The 22669-nt window shown below is 30.9% G+C and overlaps 1 protein-coding gene across 1 annotated transcript in view; it reads left to right on the forward strand.

The window, feature by feature from the left end:
• LOC129230971 (homeobox protein Hox-B5a-like) overlaps positions 1 to 19197 on the forward strand; it is a 53648-nt gene extending 34451 nt beyond the window's left edge. The window contains exon 2 of the mRNA XM_054865210.1: positions 18908 to 19197. Within this exon, the coding sequence (XP_054721185.1) occupies positions 18908 to 19197 (290 nt within the window). The remainder of the gene's footprint in view (positions 1 to 18907) is intronic.
• Positions 19198 to 22669: the final 3472 nt, after the last annotated feature.

Here is a 22669-nt window from a genome sequence, read left to right on the forward strand (position 1 = left end):
CAAGACGTTTCGTAACCATTTAAGATACGAATATTACAAACATGAGATTAAATACTAACTCTTTTTCAACCTGTTATCATAGAACAGCAGTGCTCAATCTACGTTCTGTGATCCGCATGAGGCACCGCGCAGCAGACCTGCATGGTCCATTGTTTTATTCAATTTTACAAATCGAAAGTCGCGATTACACCAAATGCCACTCAGTTTGGAGTCAAATGTATGGAAATTGGTTTCTGGGAAACAGATGCAAATTTAGTATGAATAAATAAGCATCAAGTATTGATACCATCAGTTCTAAGTTTTGTAATGTTTTGACCTGCGAGGGTCATCCCAAAACGAAACATGGCCCTCGGGCCAAAAAAGGTTGAACACCACTGTCTTAGAACTTCGATTAATCCCTTTTCGTGCATATTTTGAATAGTTATTGCCATATTTCATTGTGAAACAAGAACTAAATAAATTTTCTAATTGATGAATTAAGTTTTAACATTATTTCCGATTTTCTCATTAATCGCACTCAGAGAAACTTCAACTTCTTGTTTCACTCCAAAGAAAATAAAGAAGCAACTCTCACTCAAACTTTTCCTAAAAGCAAACATCGAGTTTTTCTCTCTTTTATTTCTTAACTCCAGCGAAAGGGATTCTTTTAGAAAATGCTGCCTTTCAAAGATCTCCGGGAAAAGGAAAACCCACTATGATAAATATTTCCAAGCAGCCAACAGGAAACTAATAACATCACCAATGTTTCCACCACGTTTTATCTTTACGGAATAAGTAATAAAGTAAATTTATTTTCTTTATTTCCGTTGTATTACCGCAAAAGCGAATTCTCTCTGATGCTGAAGAACCTGAAAAGCTTGCGCGATGAAGAAAAACTGTACCGATTCTGAATCTGAAGGCAATTAATGAGCCCCAGTTGATTAATGAGCTGAGCCGCGAAGTTCCGCGACGAATTCGAAACTTCAAAATGCCAGGCGGCTGTTCGCCTTAGCTTCACAAGTGCAAGATAAATTAATCCATTTTGAAGAAAAGAAAACGACGAACAACTAACCCAACAATAATATATATAGAAAGAGCGAAGCAAGAGTATCGTAGTTTGCTTTGCCGCTCGATGTTGATCCAAATTTCTTCTTGCCTATCCTAAATCAGCCGGGCGTTTATCATCGTCAAGCAACAATTCTTAAATTAAGGGCTGTACCGAAATTGCGTCTCAAAACTTTACATTTTTCGGTTAATTGCATTACTTTGGAAACTGAATGATGGCTACTCGCGACACGCTTTCTCGACTTGACTTGTTTTTTTCTTCTGTTGAATAGAGGACAATTCCATTTTAATAGGTAAATTAAAATTCAATTGTTGCACAAAACATTCTAACACTTAAAGCTGTGGGTTGCATATGAAAACCTTTTAGGATAAAACGCTGTAGCACAAGTGGCACCCCTTAAGGGTGCCATGGAGTGCCACACGAAACAAAATGACACCTTTAAGGGTGCTATAGGGGTGCCATAGAGATCCAAATGGCACCCTTAAGGACGTGCTACTGGTGCTACAACGTTTGACATTGAAAGGTGCAGTATGCAACCGCAGTTTAAACAGTGTAAAAGAAATGATAGATCATTGTTTCAGTCAATGGACATTATGAACATGGACGTTATATACTTCTGTATTTTTTCTTTAAAAATTTGAATAATTTCAGAAATAATATTTAATCAATATTTTTGTCTTAAGTAACGGACGCATCTTATGAGATATGTCCGTTGACGTGTCTCCTAAGATGTTACTTGACCATTTTTTATTACAACCTTTTTACGTAATATAGCGTGACATGTCACGGGAGAGAGGCGGGGAGGGGGGAAGGTGAAGTGTGGCACTTTGTAATAAAGGGGAGAAGAGTGTCCGATAGGTTGAAATAAGTGTTATATCATTTGTGGGCAGCCCGTTAAAAAAAACCTAAATATGTATCATTTGTCTTCTTAAAAATGTTTAGGAAACATTTTGTTACTTTTATGTTGAAGTCACCTTAAGTTTAAGTTAACGACAAAATACTTAACAGAAATTTCATTATTCATTTATATTACGCCTGAGTTTGTGTTCAATCAGTTTTACATGAGAACATTGAAGAGGAACCAGATGATTCATTTTTGAAAATTAGTTTTGGAATGCTAGTGTCTCAAAGTTCGTTTCATCTGACCCCCGAAATTTGTTTAATTTTTTATTTTCTTGTTTTCGTTCTATGTTGAATAATTATTTCGGAGATAAAGCATTGAACCAATCCGCCAAAGTTTGAGTTTCCGTGAAGATGAGATTCCTTTATATTATCTAAGTGGTATTCCTAAGTGGTTCGACATTGATGTCGAAAGGATTCTTCATTCATAAATTAGCGATGGCACATAAAAATAAAAATATTTTCTTCAATTTACTTTAAATCTCTGGGCCATACTTTTGAAATTTTTATGTAGTGAAATCACTGAATTAATTTTATAAAATGATAAAATTCAGATTCTTTAGTTTCGCTTAAAGAATTATGCTATTTGATAATATATAAATTAATCTAATCAATCTAGTTAGTACACTTTTATAAAATAAATTTATAAAGTAATAAAAAGTAACTAACTTAGTTTTAAGAAAGACTATATTTTAAAGTTATAAATTCATGGTGTTTATTGAAAAATGTTCAACCTGAATTTGAAAAGTCAACAATGCTAAGTAGTTTAAACTTACGAATCGATATATTTATAGAAAATAAGTTGTCAGCGTCACCAATTTTGATTAATTAAAAAAAAAGAAAAAAAAACTTACATTTCTACTTAATGTGTTTAGATCTTTCAAATATGCCCAAGCAATAATTATCCTTAATCAAATGCATTCCATAAAATTTGAATAAGATAAGATGTTATGAGGATTAGTTAGCATAGTTATAAGATAATAAAATCGTAGATATTTATGGTATAGATTTACATACTACGTATCCACCAAAATGCCTGCTCTTATGTTCAAGTTATTATTGCTATTGGGGTATAAGTCATCAAAAAACTAAAAAATTCACGTTTTTATGTTTTACTTATAACTCAGTATAGCTCAATAATTATGCTTTAAAAAACACCTAATGTTAATTGCTGTCATTAAATAGCAATAACAATTTCGTAAATATTAACGAATATTGAGCTCACTATATATACATATTTTTTTTCATTAAATAGCATGAATTGTTTTTAATGCAAAGCAAAAATTGGAGATACGTAGATTGAAATAATAGTCCCAATTTTGCAAAAACGAATAAATGTTGGGCTCAGCAATATTTTGTTCACTGAATGATATAGTTGTTTGTTTTAAATGTAAAGCAAAATTTGGAAGTATATTAAAAGCATAGTCACGATTTCGCAAACATTAATGAATGTTTAACTTTAATTGAAAATACTAGTCTTTTTTTCCGTTCGTGCTTTGCAAAATATTCATTTTCACTTTTCGAATTTAATAGAAACCTCAAATTCTTAAACAATTCCTCGCTTCTTGACAAAGGTTTTTTAAACAAATGGCGTTAACGGATAGAAAACCGTTTCCTTAACACTTTTAACTTCACAAATGAAATCAAATACAAAAAATTTAACTGAAAAAAAAATAATAATCGTAGTTGCAATCAACCTTTGCAAAAAGCCTCAACATATTTCCACGCTTTTCACAACACGGTGCTGTATTTGCATCGGTTTCACGGTTTGCTTTTCCGTTTTTTCTTAATTAATTTATTTATTCCTAACGAAAAACCATTTTTACAATTCAGACAACGGATGTTGCTTTGTGCTTTTGGGCATCAAGAACGAATATTTAGAAAATTAATCATCCTTATTTAGTATAATAATTAATTTTCAGCATTGTTCTGTTTCGTAACTAAGATTTAATTTATAACTTGTAATAACCTCCTTCATTGTTGTTTTTTTTCTTTTTGGCTAAGGAACAAATCAGAAACTTAACACTTTACTAGAAGTACTTTTAGTAACTATCTTACTGACTTGGTAAAAAGGAACTTTAATAATTGCTAACTAGAATTCATTAATTATTTTAAGACAACTGTAACTTGTTTTGCTGTTTAAGCATTTTGGTGTAACTCTAAAAACATAATTATTGATTCAAAAACCAATTAAGAGCAAACCAATTCGTACATTGGATTGAACTCAGTAGATAGTGTCATATTGCAATTACTGAAACAAATTGTGGTTAAAGCGAGAAAATATTTACAAATTAATTGTTTTAATTTTGTTTTCAGTAGTCTTTTGTAATAAATAAGAGAATTTAGTCGTTATTTTCAAATACCTTAACCTTTACAGGATGACAGCTGTCACTAACTCGTCTACTAACTTGTTAAGCAGACTTTTCTGATGTCCAAAGCTTAACTGGCTACTTAATTGGTGGTGCAACGTTTCCCCAGATGTAATCGGGAAAATTACTACCATAAAAAAGAAATAAAACAAGGCAAGTGGGTCATATAGTATAACAGGCAATATCAGGCATTGAAAAAACCGGTAAGCAGTCCAACAAAAACTCAATCTGGGTTTGGGTTTAAACCGATTTCCGCAACTTTGGAATTTATAATGAAACTAGATGCTTTAGTCGAAAATTTAGCCGAATACCCACAGTTTAATAAATATCAGAAGCTACAATATTTCATAAACTCATGACTTTCCTAAAGTGGATCTACCCAAACCTTAGAAACATTTTGTTTGGAAATTTATATATTTCCTAGATCCAAAAAATTGTTTCTCTTCAAACAAAAGGTAAGTATATAGTGAAATGACTTTCAAAATGATGACTCCAAATCCACAGTCACGTAAGTAATCAAATGTTGATGTTATGTTTCTTAATTCAGCCTTTCTTTCAGGTGATATATCATTTAGTAACTATCTTAGAGTTTTGTGATTACTGAATGATAATTTCAAGCCTTGAATGAAATGTCAGTGTGACAAAACTAATTATAGATTCTAAGAGCATATTTTCACTGGAGAGATCAGAAATTCCAAACAGATCAGAATTATAAAACTGAGAATTAAAAAAAGTGTATCAAAGAAAAAAAAAGGTTTAAATGAAATATCATATTAACTGAGACGTAGTTATAGCAACACTTCGGCTAGAGATATGTGTATTGACTTTTTAGTTTATGTTTGTAGTCAGTGAAAGTCCGAGGGTAAACGAGCTTTTTAGTCAGTTACAATAAAATTTTGCTCAAAAAATAAAAATGACTAATAACAGTAATATTTAAAAAAAAACAATAAAAAATAAAATAAATACAATGGTGTCTGAAAAATGCTGCCATTAGTTCTGCTTATGTTAAGTAATCAACATAGTGCTCACCTTTCAGCTCAGAAGGAAGAAAAAAACATTTAAACTAATAAAGTATAATTAATATAAACTAAAAAAATGTGTTTATATGAAAAAAAAATTAAAAAAACGAAATAAAGAGCATAGTCATAAGAAAATGTTTGAACTTTTATTCTTAACTAAAAAAGAAAAAAAAATCAAATTTGAACCAAAATGAATTTTTCGTTTCAACACTAATTAGTTAGCAATATTAGTTGATAATGTTTTTTGCTTGCAGTTTTGTTTTAGAAAATCAACATGATTGTAGTTCAGACAGAAAAATGTGTGATTATTACTTAATATTTATAAAACATATCGTTTCATAATCTAGTTATATATGACTCCTCATCACTAAGCAGAAATTTTGTAGTAAGAGCAAGGCAAAATATTTTATTAGGTCCCGCCAGTGCAAATATATCATTAAGACAAGTTTAAATATTTACATGAAAAACCAAATAAAGCTTTCTATTCAACAAAGCGGACATTGCTTAATGAGGAAAGCAATGCCCTTGAAGGATAGAAAACTGGCATTTAAGCCTTGAAAGACAATAATCAAATGCAAGCTGACATGCATTTTTAGATTTTATCAGTATAGTTTGTTTCAGTTGATGATGAATTTATGCACATTGTTTCTTACAAGACAATTTTATTTTCGAAACGAATATTAAAGTGGCTTGCACACAAGAATGTATCATCATTCTTGAAAAATATCGCTTCACAATCTAGTTATGCGTATGATTTCTTATCACCAGGTAGAAATTTTGTCGCGTGAGTTAGACAAAATATTTTATTAGATCCTAGACAGAGCAAGTACAACATTAAGCTTAGTTTAAATATTAGCATGGATAGCCAAGTAAAGCTTTGTATTCAGCAGAGCGGTCCTTGTTTTATGAGGAATTGTACTTGAAGGGTAGAAAACTGGCATTCAAACCTTGAAAATCAGTAATCAAATGCAAATTAACATGTACTTTTAGATTTTATCAATAGTTTGTTTCAGTTGATGTTGACTTTATGTACATTTTGCCCCGGAAAACAAACAATTTTATTTTGGAAACGAATATTACTGTAGTTTGTAACAGAAATGTGTCATCATTGTTGAAAAATATCACTTCATAATCTAGTTATGTGTATGATTTCTTATCGCTAAGTAGAAATTTTGTCGCTTGAGTTAGAGAAAATATTTTATTAGATCCCGGCCAGAGCAAGTACAACATTAAGCTTAGTTTAAATATTAGCATGAATAGCCAAGTAAAGCTTTCTATTCAGCAAAGCGGACATTGCTTTATGAGGAAAGCGTTGCACTTGAAAGGATAGAAAACTGGCATTCAAAGTCTTGAAAAGCAGAGTCGAATGAGAAGTGTGGAGAGAATCCCTGACTTGAGTTGTGGGGTAACTAAGTGCTTCACACGTAACTGTGGAAAGGCGAGTATTGCAGCAGCAAAGAGGAAAGGGAACTGTTCCCTGCGCCATAGTCATCGATCAAGTCAACCAAGAACAATCTAGAAGCGATTCTGAGCTACACTTTCGTGGTTTTCACTGTAATGTGTTAATTTCGGCGCTTTTCAAAAGGATGCAGGAAAAACACCAACACGGGGTCTACCGCTGGATGGTGAAGAATGCTATTGAAAACACGTCAGCTTTCGGGTGGCGTTTATTTCGCGAACAGTTTTTTCTTCTCTCCTTCGATTTCGCGGAAATCTGTCGTTAAAAGCAAAGGAATTTGTCATTAACTCGACATTTTGGAAGAGCAAATATATTTTGTTCAAAAGAGAGCGCAAGTTTATATTAAAGAACAATATTTGTTTTAAAATATTTAGAAAAAAAAAATAGGAAATGTTTTCAATCATGTATTTTTTTAGATACAAAAACAGTCCAGGAAGATTATCTTCTAAGTGATCTTTGAAATTATGAATGCTCAATCAAGTTTTAAGAGACAAGAAATTCTAACAAAACGTTCACCCAAATTTAAATTTTTTAATATGTCAACATTTTTCAAACAATTCCATAACTAAATATTTAATAAAAATTAATGCGTTTATTTATATTAAATCACCCCCAAAACTGTTTTCTAGGTCTCTTTTTTTTAAATACAATTTTACACTATTAGCATAAATAAAACAGGGCGCAATAAACACCATCTCTTTATATTGCCATTCCGTATTTACAGTGAAGCGTAATGCATACAATAGTTCATAAAATACCTTAGAAATAGATTTTGTTAGTTGTTGAATCTATATGAGTCTTCCTCTCATGCAGAAAAATAAGATGCAAAAGCCCAGGTAGCACACGGACCATACATTTCAACAACGTTTCAAAATGGTTGTCACAGCGTTAATAACCATTTTAAAACGTTTATGAAACGAAGTGTGCTGGGAAAACGGGTGAGGCTCCATTTTTGAAAAATAATTTGATTTAAATTTTAGTCTTTAAAATATCAATTGGTGAGCAAACTTTAAATCATTTATCTAAATTCTAGTCCCTTAAGAAACGTTTTTGAGGAAGGTATAAACCTCAGCATATAAAATGCTCCTCAAAATGATACTAACCGTCTTTTAAGCCAAATTCATTTTTGATAAAGACACAAACCAAATGAAGGAACATATCTTTGGTGTTTCATTTGTATTTAACTAAAATACTTACGTTTTCATGTATTATTCATTAACACCAATAGCTGAATTTCGGTGCCCCTCATAACAATGTAAAAGGTGAATTTATGACCATGTCTTGTAATTCATAACATTTAAAATCCATGCTCAACTGAGTAACCGGAAAATAATACGCTGAACAGCGAGAGCTTTTATTTCGAACAAAAACATCAGTGAATAATTAAATTCCTAAGCATTCTTGGTTGAGAAGATTCTTGAATTTTATAAAGCAAGTTCAAACCGATCGACAAGCCCTCAGGATGCCCTCGAACATTCAGCGAAATGATTGTTCAACGTAGAATGAGTTCAGGTATTTTTAATGAACATTTCGTATCAGGAATGTTAATTTTGAACTTTTCAGAGATTTATTTCCAGTGTTAATTTTCGCTATCAAAATTGCGTTTCTTTGCTTAGTTTTAAATAAAACCCCACCTTTATTTTTGAGGCTCTTTGTTACCATGCGTGCAATTTTCAATGCGATAGCTATACGTTTGGTATTAAAACTTTTCTGTGATTAAAAAAAAATAAATCCTGCTAATATATTAAAATTTGATTATAAGAAGGAGGTTTATAAACTACTAAAATAAGTTTAAATTAAAAAAACGGGGAAAAAATAAAGATCAAAATAATTAAGATTGATTTGAAATAACGTATCGCACTGGTACCGATCCTGCTCAGTGCCTTAAATTTTATTTCTTTTGGTTTTGTTATATTAAGTGAGCTTTCAACTATGGATATGCTTTCATAAAAATCCCGCGTTCTCTGCAAAGATCAGCTTCAGATATTTTGAAAACAATCACTTCGAAAAAATATTTTATATTTTTAATGTCTGCTGCCATTTAAACGGCGATTTAAACGTATTCGAGGCAGAAAATTCACCAGAAAAACAAATTCGGGCAAGTCATCCAATTCCAATGACGTTTCAAAACTTCGGTGGCTAAAACGAAATTCAATACTATTTTTGTAAAGGAAAGTGTCGTGCAATGACAGAACTTTAGGAATGGTTTTTGTTATAAAGAAAAAGGAAACATATCTTCGTAGAAGAAAGACAGAATGTAGCGTGAAGGCATTCACTTATAAAGAAATGCTAGAATTTTGTGTAAAGCTCGATTTTTTTTATAGATTTTCTACTTACATCGCGTATATTTGTTCCTTCACTCACTTTCTTCTTGGATTTCTAGAATTCATTTTTCTTCTACCATCAGTCGTAGATGTTTCTTCTCGTTCACACATTGCCCATTTAAAAATAGTTTAAACGAAACAGCTGATGTTTTGCTAAAAGAAACGAACTTCTTTTGCCATTTAAGGGCGGAATAAAGTTAAGTAATTTATTGCTTGCGGTAGAGTAATTTTTCTTTTATTCGGTAAATTATGATACAGTGGATTTTTTTCTGTTAGATAAAAACATTTGTTCCGGAATGTAAGCGAAATCAAATCGTGGATTTTATCGGGGTACAAATTTAAGTCGAGATGAATGTTGTACGAGATTTTCTTTTGTGCTGCAATTTCAATAAGCCCTCAGAATTTTAAAGATCAATCAGAAGAAAATCATCTTGAACCATCACGACGCTAAAGAATTGCAAGACTATGACTAAAGAATATGACTTTAAAATCGACTCTTCCAAAGGTTAGTTGGCGCATGGAGATTTTTGGGAAATACATATCTTGTGGCAAAATTTAATCAAAATACCCTTTTTAAGGCGTTTCTAACTCAACATGATCTTAGTAATTCTGGAGAAAATGTGAATGGATAATGTCTACTTATATTGCGTTTATTCATTCCTTTATTCACTTCTCGGATTTCTAAAATTAATTTTTCTACCACCATCAGTCATAGTCGTAGATGTTTCTTCTCGTTCACACATTGCCTATTTAAAAATAGTTTAAACGAAACAGCTGATGCTTTGTTAAAATAAGCGAACTTCTTTTGATATTAAAGGTGGAATAAAGTAATTTATTGCTACTTACAGCGTATTTTTCCTCTTATTCAGTAAATTAATCATAATGCGTTTTTTCTGTTAGATAACATTTGTTCTGGAAGATAAGAAAAATCACATCGCGAATTTGATTGGGGTACAAATTTAAGTCTAGGTGAATGTTTTGCTAGAATTTCTTTTCTGTCGAAATTTCATTGAGCAGTCAGAATTTTACAGATCACTCAGAAAAACATCTTTCTGAACCTTTATTAAACTAAAAAATTGCGAGTCTCTATGACTTTTAAATATACTATTTTAAAAGTTTGATTGGTGCACAGTGATTAACTATAGTGAAATGCATTTCTTGTGGCATTATACACATCAAGGTAACCGTTTAAAGCATTCGTAAACTGAAGTGTTCTTATTATTTCTGGAAAACATTTGAACAGTCCACATTAGTTGCTTTACGATGGCGTAAAATGTGATTGTGTAATGTTAGCCGAAATCACGACCTATTTAGCACCGGTTATAGTGCTATGGTAACACAGAGAGGATGCTAGTGCTCAGTTTCGAACTATTTTGCTATCAGTGTCAAAAATACAAAATTATTGGCCACAATGCACAAACATTAAAAGTCAGACCATGCCAGATTTTATGGCAGGATGAACTAAATTTGGCGCCAGTATATACCTACTTAATTTATTGCCAAATCGTACAAAAGTTGACGCTTGAATATCTTCTAGTTATCGCAAAATCAAAATCAATTTCGTACTAAAGTTTGAATACAATAAATATGGCTGGGAAACATTCCTCCTGTCACAGTTAATATTTCCATAAGTTAGTAATTAGTAGTAAATAAGTTTCCATTCTAAAATATCTGTACATTAAGAAGATAGAGGTAATTGGACGCTCACACACACAGAAACACATCAGGCTTTTAGAGTTCCAAAAACATCTTTTACCTGCTTTTGAAACAAGCTCTTACCATATTTGGAGATTCTATTCACAAGAATGGGTGATTCATTCTAGAAGCAGTTGCTTGTCCTAGAATATTTAACGCTGTATGTACCTGCTTGTGATATTACCTACTCATATTTAATATCGTACTAAAGTAGTCTTTCATGCATGCACAGAAAAAATTGCGAGTTTTTTTGATGTAGGAATGAGCCTTTTATAACCAATTCTAGCAGAAAACAGAATCTTAACTTGGTGATAATCTGATAGTCATTAACTTTCGCTTTGATAAAAAGGAAAAGCTCTTTAAAATTAATTATGCTCTTGTACAAAATCTATCAAATGACTTTACCATAATAGTGTGTGTGACGAACACTAGTTAAAAAAACACTATTAAAACACTATTATTTGTCTAGAAAGAAATCCATTAAACAAACAAAAACTGAAAAATAAATTAACACACACACACCTTAAAATGTCTACAAATCATTTATTTATGTCACTCTATCCTTTTATTAAAATCTAACACATTACAGCTTTACTTTCCTTTACAATAATTCATGATAAATGTTAAATTTTCTATTTATTCATCATACAATTTTAATCAGTGTGGTAGAATTTTCATTATTTTATAAATCTTTAAATCTATCTAGTAGCCAGTTCTGCCATTTGGGCAATCAAGAATCAAGAGTGCATCACCCCTACCCTCCTGGATTTTAGATGCATAATGCAAATGTACATTTTTGCATTATTTTGTTGTTTTTTTTCCCTGTAATGCTTTAATGTGTATTGAATATTTGCCCTCCCCCCACGCCAAAGAAATTCTAAACAATAGATTTACTAGCAGCCGAAATCAAATTAGGAATTAAATTACTTCTAAATAGTCTTTTCTCCTCCACATATTTTTTCAGCAGTAAGAGTGCCATGTGATGTCACATGACTAATAGTAGTCGAGGCTTCCTTAATTGAATATCTAATTTACTTTTCTGAAAATGACATACCATCCAAACAAATTTACTGTCGGTATTCGAGTTGGTGACAATACTTAGGCTCTTCGTCTGCATGTTAAATAAATAAAAAAGGACCCATCGGTTAAACCAGGGATTCCCTTAAGTGATCTGTCTTGAACCCAGGGGTCAACGTGGCTTCATTGGAAATCGATAATCGAGTAGGGGGTTAACATGAAATTGACAAATGCATCTAGGGATCAGTAATTTTCTATGAGTTCTTAGAATTCTGTTTCGGCAAAAATGTCCCTCGCTGTTTAAGTTGTTATATAAATTCTAATTGTGCAGTTTATTGTATAATACGTTACATAATTTTTCAATTATTAGTGTCGAAATGGTTATTGGGTTTTAGGTATCCCGCTTGAATTCTTAAGGCTAACTCCTTAAGCATGAAACATTTTCATAACAGTTTTATCCCTTATTAGTTATTACGAAAGATGTAATATAAAATTGTGTGAAAAATATGACGCAATTTTTATCTTAACAGTTGAAAAACAATATTGTAATGATTTTTTTTTTTAAACTGAAAAAAAGACATTTCATATTTCTGCTACATAACTTCTAAAGAAAAATTCAGAAGATCCTTTTCGCAGCCTTCAATAACCTCTTACACACCTCCTATATTATCGCTCAATTCGTTCGGCATTTTTGTTGCAACTGAGCAATGATCCGTGTCTAGTGCTTAGTTTCTAACGAAAGAAGTGCGGGAGCTATAGTCATCAGAACTTATTTCAATGCGTAAATAGTCTGAGTTCCCTCCAATATGTAAAAGTTCTCATGAAATTTAAAAGAGGTGCAGGAGCTGAGCTCCCATTAGCTCCAATTAAAGTTAAGCCTCGGTTTTCGCTATTAAATTCCACAATAAGTTACTTTAGCGCTCTTTAAATCTCGTTCTTTAAGCGTTTCGGTTTCTGATTAAAAAAAGTATAAAATAGAATAAATTAATTTGAGCTTATTTCATGTTTTCGTTATTCATACACCAAAGAACAAATAATTAAACTTATCCATTTAGAATGGCACCAATTTAGTTACAAATGTCTGAGATCTGTATAAAATAGTTTACTACATACGCTCCTTCAACTAAAAAAATTAACGTACTGTTATTAATTGGGATGCTTTGAAAGAACTGTTTGCATTTTACTAAATTAATAAATCTATATCAAAACATTCTTTAAGTGGTGCGCATGACGTTGAACTCAGTTTTTGCATAGCGATAAAGAGAAGTAAGATATATCACAATGGTAGACAAATTTATATGCAAAGAATTTATATGCCTGTAATCATAATCAAAAAAACCTTTCCAAATTTTAGATTTGCATCTACATGATACTCAATGAAAATCCTCAATGATGATAACATAATCAGTTGCCGAGATTTATTTTGGCAACTGAAAATGAACAGTTGCCGATATTTATTTTTAAACCCTCTCTTGACAAAACAACAAGAAAACAAAGTTTTATGACTCGAATTTCTTTGAACTTAGTAAAAGAGTTTGATACTTTTTTTTTATCACATTCATTTATGCATGATAAACGCCGCATGAATTAAATATCTATAAAAAAAATCTTGTTTTGACTTTAAAAAATTTACTTTGGAAAATTTAATTTTCATTTAAAGTTTTTTTTTTTTTTTGAGAGATAAATAGTTAATGTATATAAAATGGCACTGCAAATCATGTACGATTTTCTTTTTCAAAAGTTATTCTTTCTACTTTTTTACGAATCTCATAAGAAGTCGAATATATCATTTTTAATTTTTTAAGTAATCTATTTGGTTTAAACTAATTCAAAAGTATGTACATAATATACAAACGTTGAGAAATAAGAAAATATTGATTTGTCTAAAAACCAAAAGACTTACTCATTAGGGTGCTCAAAGAATAAATTAATGTTTCTTCTCGGACTTCTCCACCAATTGTTTGACAATAAGAAATTCGCATTCGTGGCGCTATTCGAGGAAGATTCCTGTAGTCATTTTAAGGGTTTCCTTAGTGTTTCACAAGAATGAACGGGGTCATTAGATAAATAAATAATTCAACAAAATGATATATATATATATATATATATATATATATATATATATATATATATATGTAATTATAATATATAAAAACTTCTTTTTTATCGATAAGAACAATTCTTCGAAAATTGCACTAATGTTGAAGTTGGAATATACGACATAATGACTTGCGATTTCATAGCCTCGTTTTGTTTTAAATCAATTAATTATTTATGTTATAACATTAAATAACTTGATTGTTGATACAATGAGTCCGAAAGTTTTCGAAAACAATATTTCTATTGAGTACTATTAGTAGTTTTCCTGACTTCCTTTTAATATGAAATATTTTTCAAAATACTTCATACCATCAATTTCAGTTGCAGCTTCCTCATTTGCAATAATGTAAGAAATTAGAAATAGAAAGATGCGTAAAAAAGGTCAAAGGAGCTGTAAAATAATATTATTTTAGTAAGCTATATAAGGTTGGGGAGTTCTTGCTGCTGGTTTCAATCTACTAGACAGATTTCACTAGATCAACAAGACTAGACTACACTTCAAAATTTTTAATTTTCGAGCAACTAAAATTAAAAATTTTGAAACAAAAACAAAAAAAAAAAAAACATAGATGGCATTGCATTATACTAATTTCGTTATATGTTTATTATAAGATGGAAACATTCATCTCGTGTTTAATGTCTGTGGTATATCGTTTTAAAATTGCTGACTAAAATATAGATTTGAACGTTTCAAGCAGTAAGCATGCAGCAATAAGGCAACTATAGCTCTTAATGCATTCATTAAGTACTGTACTGAAAACCAGCGCATTTAAAACTAGACTTTTAGAAATACATTGTTTATTATACGGATAAAACTTCCATTTGTGGTTAATTTCTGCCGTATTTCCATTTTAAAACTGTTGGTTAAAATATAGATTTAAATATTTCAAGCAATATAAATGCAGTTGAACACATTAACTGCTTTATTACAAACATTTTCATTTAAAGCTAGACTCTTAAAAACATAAAAGATCTAAATTATGTGAAAAATAAAAATGTTGTTTAGAAGCAAGAAGATTAAAATCAATGACACAATGACGCAACTAACGGTCTTACTGCATTCATTAATTACTTTACAATCAACAAATTCACTTAAAACTAGACTCTTGAAAGCATAAAGCTAAATTATCTAAATATGTAAATGTTATTCAGAAGAAAGAAGACTGAAATAAATGCCATAATGACGCAACTAACAGTCTTAATTGCATTCATTAATTGCTTTAACAACCACACTCACTTAATGCTGAACTCTTTATAACATAAAGTTTTATTTACGTAAAAAATACATTTGTTATTTATAAGAAAAAAGATTGAAATCAATACCATAACAACGCAACTAACAGTCTTATTGCATTCATTAATTGCATTACTACAACCCCAAACACTTAATTCAGCTTTAAGCTTTTAAGATTCCAGTTTTATCTAAATATATAAATGTTTTGTAGAAAAAGGAAGATTGAAATCAATTCCATAATAACGCAACTAACGGTCTTACTGCATTCATTAATTGCATTACTACAACCCCACTCAGTTAAAACTGAGTGGGGTTGAAAACATAAAGTTAAATTTATCTGAAAAATATAAATGTTGTTTAAAAGGAAGAAGACTGAAATCAATGCTAAACAAAATGCGATTTTTATTCAAAGACAACTCGAGCAAAGAACAGTTGGGAGATTTTTAGATTTCACTTGCTAGCTATTAATAAACCAAATATTAAAAGCTCGTTACTTATAATGTATGTTAACGACGCCTAGGGCAATATCAGTATTCTCTAATATTCCCTCATTTAAAAAAAATCGCGACAGAAGGTGAAGTAATTTTTCATTTCTTCGGCCCAAATGCTGCCCCTACTTTTCTAACTTAGATCGATGGAATATTGATTAAATCATTAAATGTTTTTCTGGGAGTTTTCAGGATTAAGAAGGGAACCTAAGCCAGGGAGTTTGTCCTGAGAAGAAGGATACCTGCCTCTTTTGCAAAATGCGTAATGGTGCAGGTATAAAAAAAACTTTTGCAAAAGAGTATGCAAATATGAGTAGCTGCGAGCTTTTTTTTTTTAAACTGAAATTGAATAGAGAAAATGTAGTGTCCTTTTGTCCTTTCCATTAGTCGAGCTATCATTACGGATTGAAATAGATTTTTGTATGTATATTTTATGATAAAAGAGACAAAATCTTTCTGTTTGTTTGAAAAAAAAAATCTTTTCAGATTTCAAAATTTTACGAAGCGCTTGACTTTCTTTCGATGAGAATAGATTCTGAAAAGCCGGAAGAAGAAATTAAAATGCACCTTTGTCGTATTTTTTTGACACATTTTGTTATATTAAATGTTATACTATACAATTAAAATAAATAAACAATTTTAAATAAAAAATAACAAAATTAATGCAATTTAAGTAAAAAAAAAGGTACTTTCTGATATACATCGCTCTATTCTGCAATTAAAAAGAAAAAATCAGTAAAAGGTACTGCATATGTAAGAAAAAAATGAAATTTCAAATCTCTTGGAAGCTAAGTTTTTACTTTTCCAACAATGTCGTTAAAAAAGTTATTATATAAATAAATAAAACAATTTTTTTAAAACAAAACTCGTGTTTTTAAATATTTCTAAAACATGAATATAAGTGTAACCATTATCTATTTCTAATTAGTTTTACTGCAAATATAAATTATGCCTTTAAAACTTAATGCAACTTTGTTTAATTATTCGTGAGAATATGAGGTTTAGAACATAATGTGATTATTAGGTAAGTCACTAAATACGTATTTAAGATATTTTGGTCTGGAGATTTTTACGTTCCAAATATGATGTAGAAGTAAAGGCAAAGAATCTAATTTTATTTACAAGAGAAAGATTTAATGCCAAATCTAAAACATACAAGTAAGCTTTCACGGGTTTCACAGCATTATTTTTCAAGTCTCGAATAATCGTTGGAGTTACATTAGTGCATTGAATGATGCTTTAGTTTAAGCATCATTCATTGCATCATTCCCAAAGACATTGTAGCAGTAAAGGTTTGTATGAAAATATTTAAGAAATATCTGTATCTATGTGTGTTTTAGATTTTTTTTCTTTTACTTTTCTGTAAAAGTAATTAATTTTATGAAAAAATTGTTCTGAAATTTTATACACTAGTTTGGTAACAATTTGTAATGCAATAAAAGATTGATGAAAAAAAAAACATTAATGTTTGATCTTAGCTACTGAAACTTAGGTAACCTAACTGAGAAAAATTACATCAAGATGTTAATGTGTAGTTTTGAGTTGCTTTTAGTCATTGACAAGGCTTTAGAAAGTTTTTTAATTTTGTAGTATGTATTTTAGTACACATTTAGTTTGTTTGAAGAAATACTGTTTGAAGAAATACTTCTTAAAATGAAGATTCAATCTGTTTTTTGACACAAAAATACAGCATTAGCTTTTAATTTAAGACATACTGATTTTGTCTTTATATGTTTGTTAAACAATTGCAAGTGGGATTGCATATGTCTATCATTAAAAATCGCAATCTATACAATCTAACAATACCACTAGCGCAGTCAGAATTTACCTTTTGGAGGAGAGTTTGGCCAAAATAATACTTATGTGCATAAAATTTCCATATTAGGATTTGAAAGTTTTCAAGCTAAGAACTCTGGGGGCTTGAACCTCCCTCCCCCCCTCATCCGCTGCGTTTCTAAACAAAACAGTAAACATTAATAAATATCAAAGTTAAATATAGAAAAAATGAGTATCTTTGATATGAAAGATTATCGTTGACTAAAATTTAGGGAAAAAAATCATCTAAATTTTGTTCTTGTACATTAGCCGTAATTATTGCATCGCATTAAATATAAGTTTTAAAATTATATAATTTCGATTGAAAAGTCAGTGGCCAGTACAATGCCAAAAATTTTATAAAATAAACGGAAATCTATGCAAAGTGGAGTTTAAAAAAAAAACTTGTTTCCCGGATAAATTTTTACTAAATTTGACAGCCGAAAAGGTGTTCATTAGAAATTAGACTTTTTTTTTTGGAAACTGTTGGCTGATTCTCCAGAGGAAATAATTTGGTTGAAGAAAAATTTTAGGCTGTCATATCCGTTGAAAAAGGATTCAGCTTCTCTAAGGAAATTAATAGTTTATTTCTAAAAGTTAGAGAATCTGGAGTGTAACATCTGTAATATCTTTAAAAACGTGTTCGTTAGAAACTAGACAGCTTTTTTACATAAATTGATGGTTCATTTCAATTGGCTCAAGAAAAATGCTGGTCTGTCATATGTATCCGTTGAAAAAATGCTTGCATTTTCAACTGATATGATAGTCTCATTATTTTGAGTGCAAAAGTTGCTGTTAAAAGTTTGCAAATAATTTTAATGCCCCTTCAAGCATATTTCATGCATTGAAAATCGGAAATATTATTTTAGGACGCAAAAATATTGCGTCTCTTTTTGTTCATATTTAGTAGATCTATTTTTAAAAGGATTTTGCCATTGTTTTGAATAGTATAGAGGCAGTGGAAGTAAAGGGATGCAAGTGGATTTTTTCAAGTTTTGAGTAAAGGACTTGCTAAGTTGAAACCCTAGGAGGACTTTCATTGAAAAGTTTTCCAAATCGTACTACATAACAGTGCCGTCCAGGATTTATAAAGCTTCACTACGGAGAGATGTCCCGTGAACTCGAAGCGAAAACACGGACCACTTCATTTTGTAACAGGTACAAATGGCGCAAGGAGTCAAGTCTGACGTCCTCCCGGATCTTACCTATTACAATCCATATTCCATTTCCGCTTCAAGTTCACGCCCACCTCTCCGTGGTCAAGCTTTAGCACCAACTCATACCCCGAAATAGATTATTGTTTTCCTTACCAATAGTTATCCTCAATTTTTTTTTTTGCTTTATCTCCTTTGCATTTTAGTGCTTCATATGTATTTTGCGTTCTGTGTGATGATTGCTTTGATTTTCTAAAATGAATACTGTTTGATTTCCTCTTCTTCTAGATGGTGTGAACTCGATGGGGGAAACGAAACGCCAAAGAACGTCTTACACCCGATATCAAACCTTGGAGCTGGAAAAAGAATTCCATTTCAACCGGTATCTGACACGGCGACGGAGGATTGAGATCGCTCACGCCCTGTGCCTGAGCGAGCGACAAATAAAAATCTGGTTCCAGAACCGTCGCATGAAGTGGAAGAAAGAACACAAGATGGCTTCCACCATGCCACCCCAAATACCTCAGGTTCTACCGGACCATCTCGCACACCACATGCATGGAGAAACCAAAGCGTAACTTTGTACTTCATCTTTGATTGACAGGGACAACATTGCATAAAACATAAGTTACTGAAGGCCAGGTGTATCACTCACAGCTTTAGATCTTGCTTGCACGAACTTGTTTTACCCGATGGCCGGTAGGAGAGGGACTCCTCGTTTTCTGTATTTACCATAGACTAGCACAGATGTGACTATAGGAACGATGGGTCGCATATTTAACCGATTCCTTCAGTTTATTATTCCACCATCAAACATACATCCAACTCATGACTGTATGAGATACCTTTTATATGTTGTAGCATATTCCAGGACAGTGAGATGAGATAATGTTGTGATAAAACTATTAACGTATGTGTGCTCCCATAACTTGAACGAAAAATTCCTTCATTCGAAACTGCTTGAAGTCCTAAATATATCGAAATCTTTATTAATAATACAGCTTCGCTAAAATTAAACACAGCCTTTATGTTTATCCTCCAAAAGTCACTAAAAACAAAAAGCAATTATTCAAAATTTGAAAGGATGCGTTATTGGTAGAAGACGTATCCGAACTGCAATTACACATTTCTAAAGAACGCTACCGAAATTCTTCAGATATTTGAGACGGATCTATTGATATTTGGTACAGAATGCAGGCACCGTCTGAGCATTAGAAAACACTGAAAACTGGCTCCGGATGGAACATTTTTTCAGCTTTTCGGTTGCCATGACGATATACAATGTATAAAAAGAGAATAAAAATAAAAGTGGAGTCAGAAAAGAAGAGAAAAGAATATCGACACGATGTCATTACTCAATGTCGATCAAAAACTGTCGTCTCCTTCCCTAAGCTATGCCAGAGTCGACTTTTTTTACGGCAATGGCTGCTTACTAAGGTGGCGATTCTCAATGGACAACCGACTAGAAGATAAAGTGGCAAACATATGGTATCAAATGCACATAAAAAGTTGCTTTTCAGATAAGAGGAGCTTTTTTAACTGTTGTTCAAGTCTCAACAGCGGGAAAAACACCTGAAATTAATTAACGGGTGCTAAAAACAAGCCAGTCATTTAAGAAAAACCATAGAAATACCCTGGGCATATTAAATTCAATGCTATCAAAACTTGATTGATTGATTAGCATTTAATGGCAGATTTTAAATTGAATGTTATCGATTTTTAATAAGATTATATATTATTAAAAATTTAATTTTGTATGGAGCAATGAAATGATATCAAAACATATTGCCTGTAGTATAGTTTTTAGAATTAGAAAGTAAGATTTTAGTGAAAAAGTTTATAGAAATCATCATAAATGTTTTGTGTGCATCTTTCTTTAATGAATAATTATTATCGTTTTTCAGTCAATTATTATTTAATTCTTGACCGTCACCAGCAAATTTTATTATGTTGTGATAAAACTGATTTATATAGCATGTATTAAGAGTGACTTCATGAGTATTTCAAAATTTTGTTTTCTAAAAGAATTTTATGTGTCATTTAAGATTTCCCTAATGTATCGGATTTTCATCGGTTTTGTTGCGTACGTCACCGTGGTATAATTAAATAGGAGAAAATTTTACTTAAAATCATCAAAACTTTCAAAACTCAACTGTCTGAAGATGCTCTATTAGATTGATTCCACTTGAAATATTTTTTTTTAAAAATATGACTTTTATAAAAATTCGTAATTAGTCCTCTCGAATTGCACCGCTACTGTAATTTTCCCTCGGTATAGTTTATAAGCCTTTCAGGTACATAAACCAAAGATAAAAGAATAAATACGAGCACACTTCTTTTCTTTGGCACAAGTTAAAGTTTAAAAACGAGTACTGATACATAAACAGAAGAAAATCCGATTTCTGATTTTAAAAAAATATTTTTTACACAATTCCAGCTAATCGGAAAAATAATTGTGAACTTTTGGAGGGGAATAATCCCAATTATAGATATATTTTTATATGTTATTTAATCGTCGTTACACCTTAATACACTGGTCCATTCTCGTTCGGTCTAAAGTCTAATAATTTCATCTATTACTTATTCCTTTCTATTGTAGATAAATCTACATAAAACAACCCAGTTCAATTTACTGTAATACTGTAGTTTAAACTTTATGCTTTTAATGCCTGTAGGCTAATATTTTGATCAATTACGTAAGTCTGTCTACAAATTAGTCTTTCTATCTGTTACGTGTGTCTCTCTTTAGCTTAATATTTCTATTAATTAGTCATTTCTGTCTTAGTTATTCTTTATTACTATGGATAGTTTAATATTCACGTATATTTGTTTCTGTTCGATTGCAGATAAACATTTTTCTATAATATAATTTTGATTATAGTTTAATCTTTAGATCTATTTTTTGTAGTTTCATTTATCTATAACACATTAAGTCCTTCGGATGTACCAAGTATCACCGTTTAAGTGCAATAGATTCGTTTAAACATCGCCCTTAGATTTTTACTTTTATAAAAATTTTACTTATATAAAGTATAAAAATATTTAAATATTGTAAATTATACAAAATTATATAAATTATGATTTGTACATAATCGCATAAATTATAAATAAAACATAATACCTATAAACTTTTTTCGGGCACATTATTTTGCGCAATTTCTTTTTCTATTCATTACGTATTTAAGTATAATTCCATATTTCCAAATACAGTTATTATTTTTGTCTACCATTTTTTTAATGAGCATTTTTGAGTTACATTCTTTAACACTCGGTCAATCAGGATTTTAAAAAGAAATTGCTGCAAAACGCAATTGAAAGTACACATTATTCATAATTATATTAACTATAAATTATATCAATTATACATAATCTTTCATGTAAAATGTATTCTATCTATTACATGGCTGCGTATATAATTCAATATTTCCAACCATAAAGTTATTTATTTTTATCGATCACAGTGTATAAGAGTGTATTTGCAAGCTACGTTACTTAACACTCCGTCGATAAGGATTTTTAAAATAGATTGCTGTAAAATGCAGTTGAAATAATGGGCAGGGAAGATTCATGGAATGTGAAACGGAGGAAACTAGGAATTTTATTTTCCCCCGTTAAGGCGTAAAAGCTTGTCGCCTTTAACATTCTTCCACCTTTTTTTTCTCTCTCTGCATCTTGAGTAAACGACGAATTCACTCAGAATTTCGGAGACTTCTGCATGACTAGTCACTTGAAATTCGTGCTGATCTTGCATTTCGGGCCTGGTTGCACCTTGCTGCCTTCTCCTCTTCCAACTTCGACATTACCTTTTGTTCTTTTTCTTTTATATCTTCTTCCCCCTCTCAGTGCATTTTTTTCTTTCTTCCCGTTATATTCCAGGTCCTATACGTTTCAAGATTTTCCTCAACTTCAAGTGCGCGAAAAAGATTTTGCATTTATTTTAATGTCTCTATTGATGTTTTTTTCAAACCTTAGAAATGACAAGCAAATGACTACAGCTTCAAGGAAAGACACTGAATTATTTTCTGAGCAATAAATCACCCATTTAAAAAT

The sequence above is a fragment of the Uloborus diversus genome, chromosome 10 (assembly GCF_026930045.1).
Source record: "Uloborus diversus isolate 005 chromosome 10, Udiv.v.3.1, whole genome shotgun sequence".
Lineage (NCBI taxonomy): Eukaryota > Metazoa > Arthropoda > Arachnida > Araneae > Uloboridae > Uloborus > Uloborus diversus.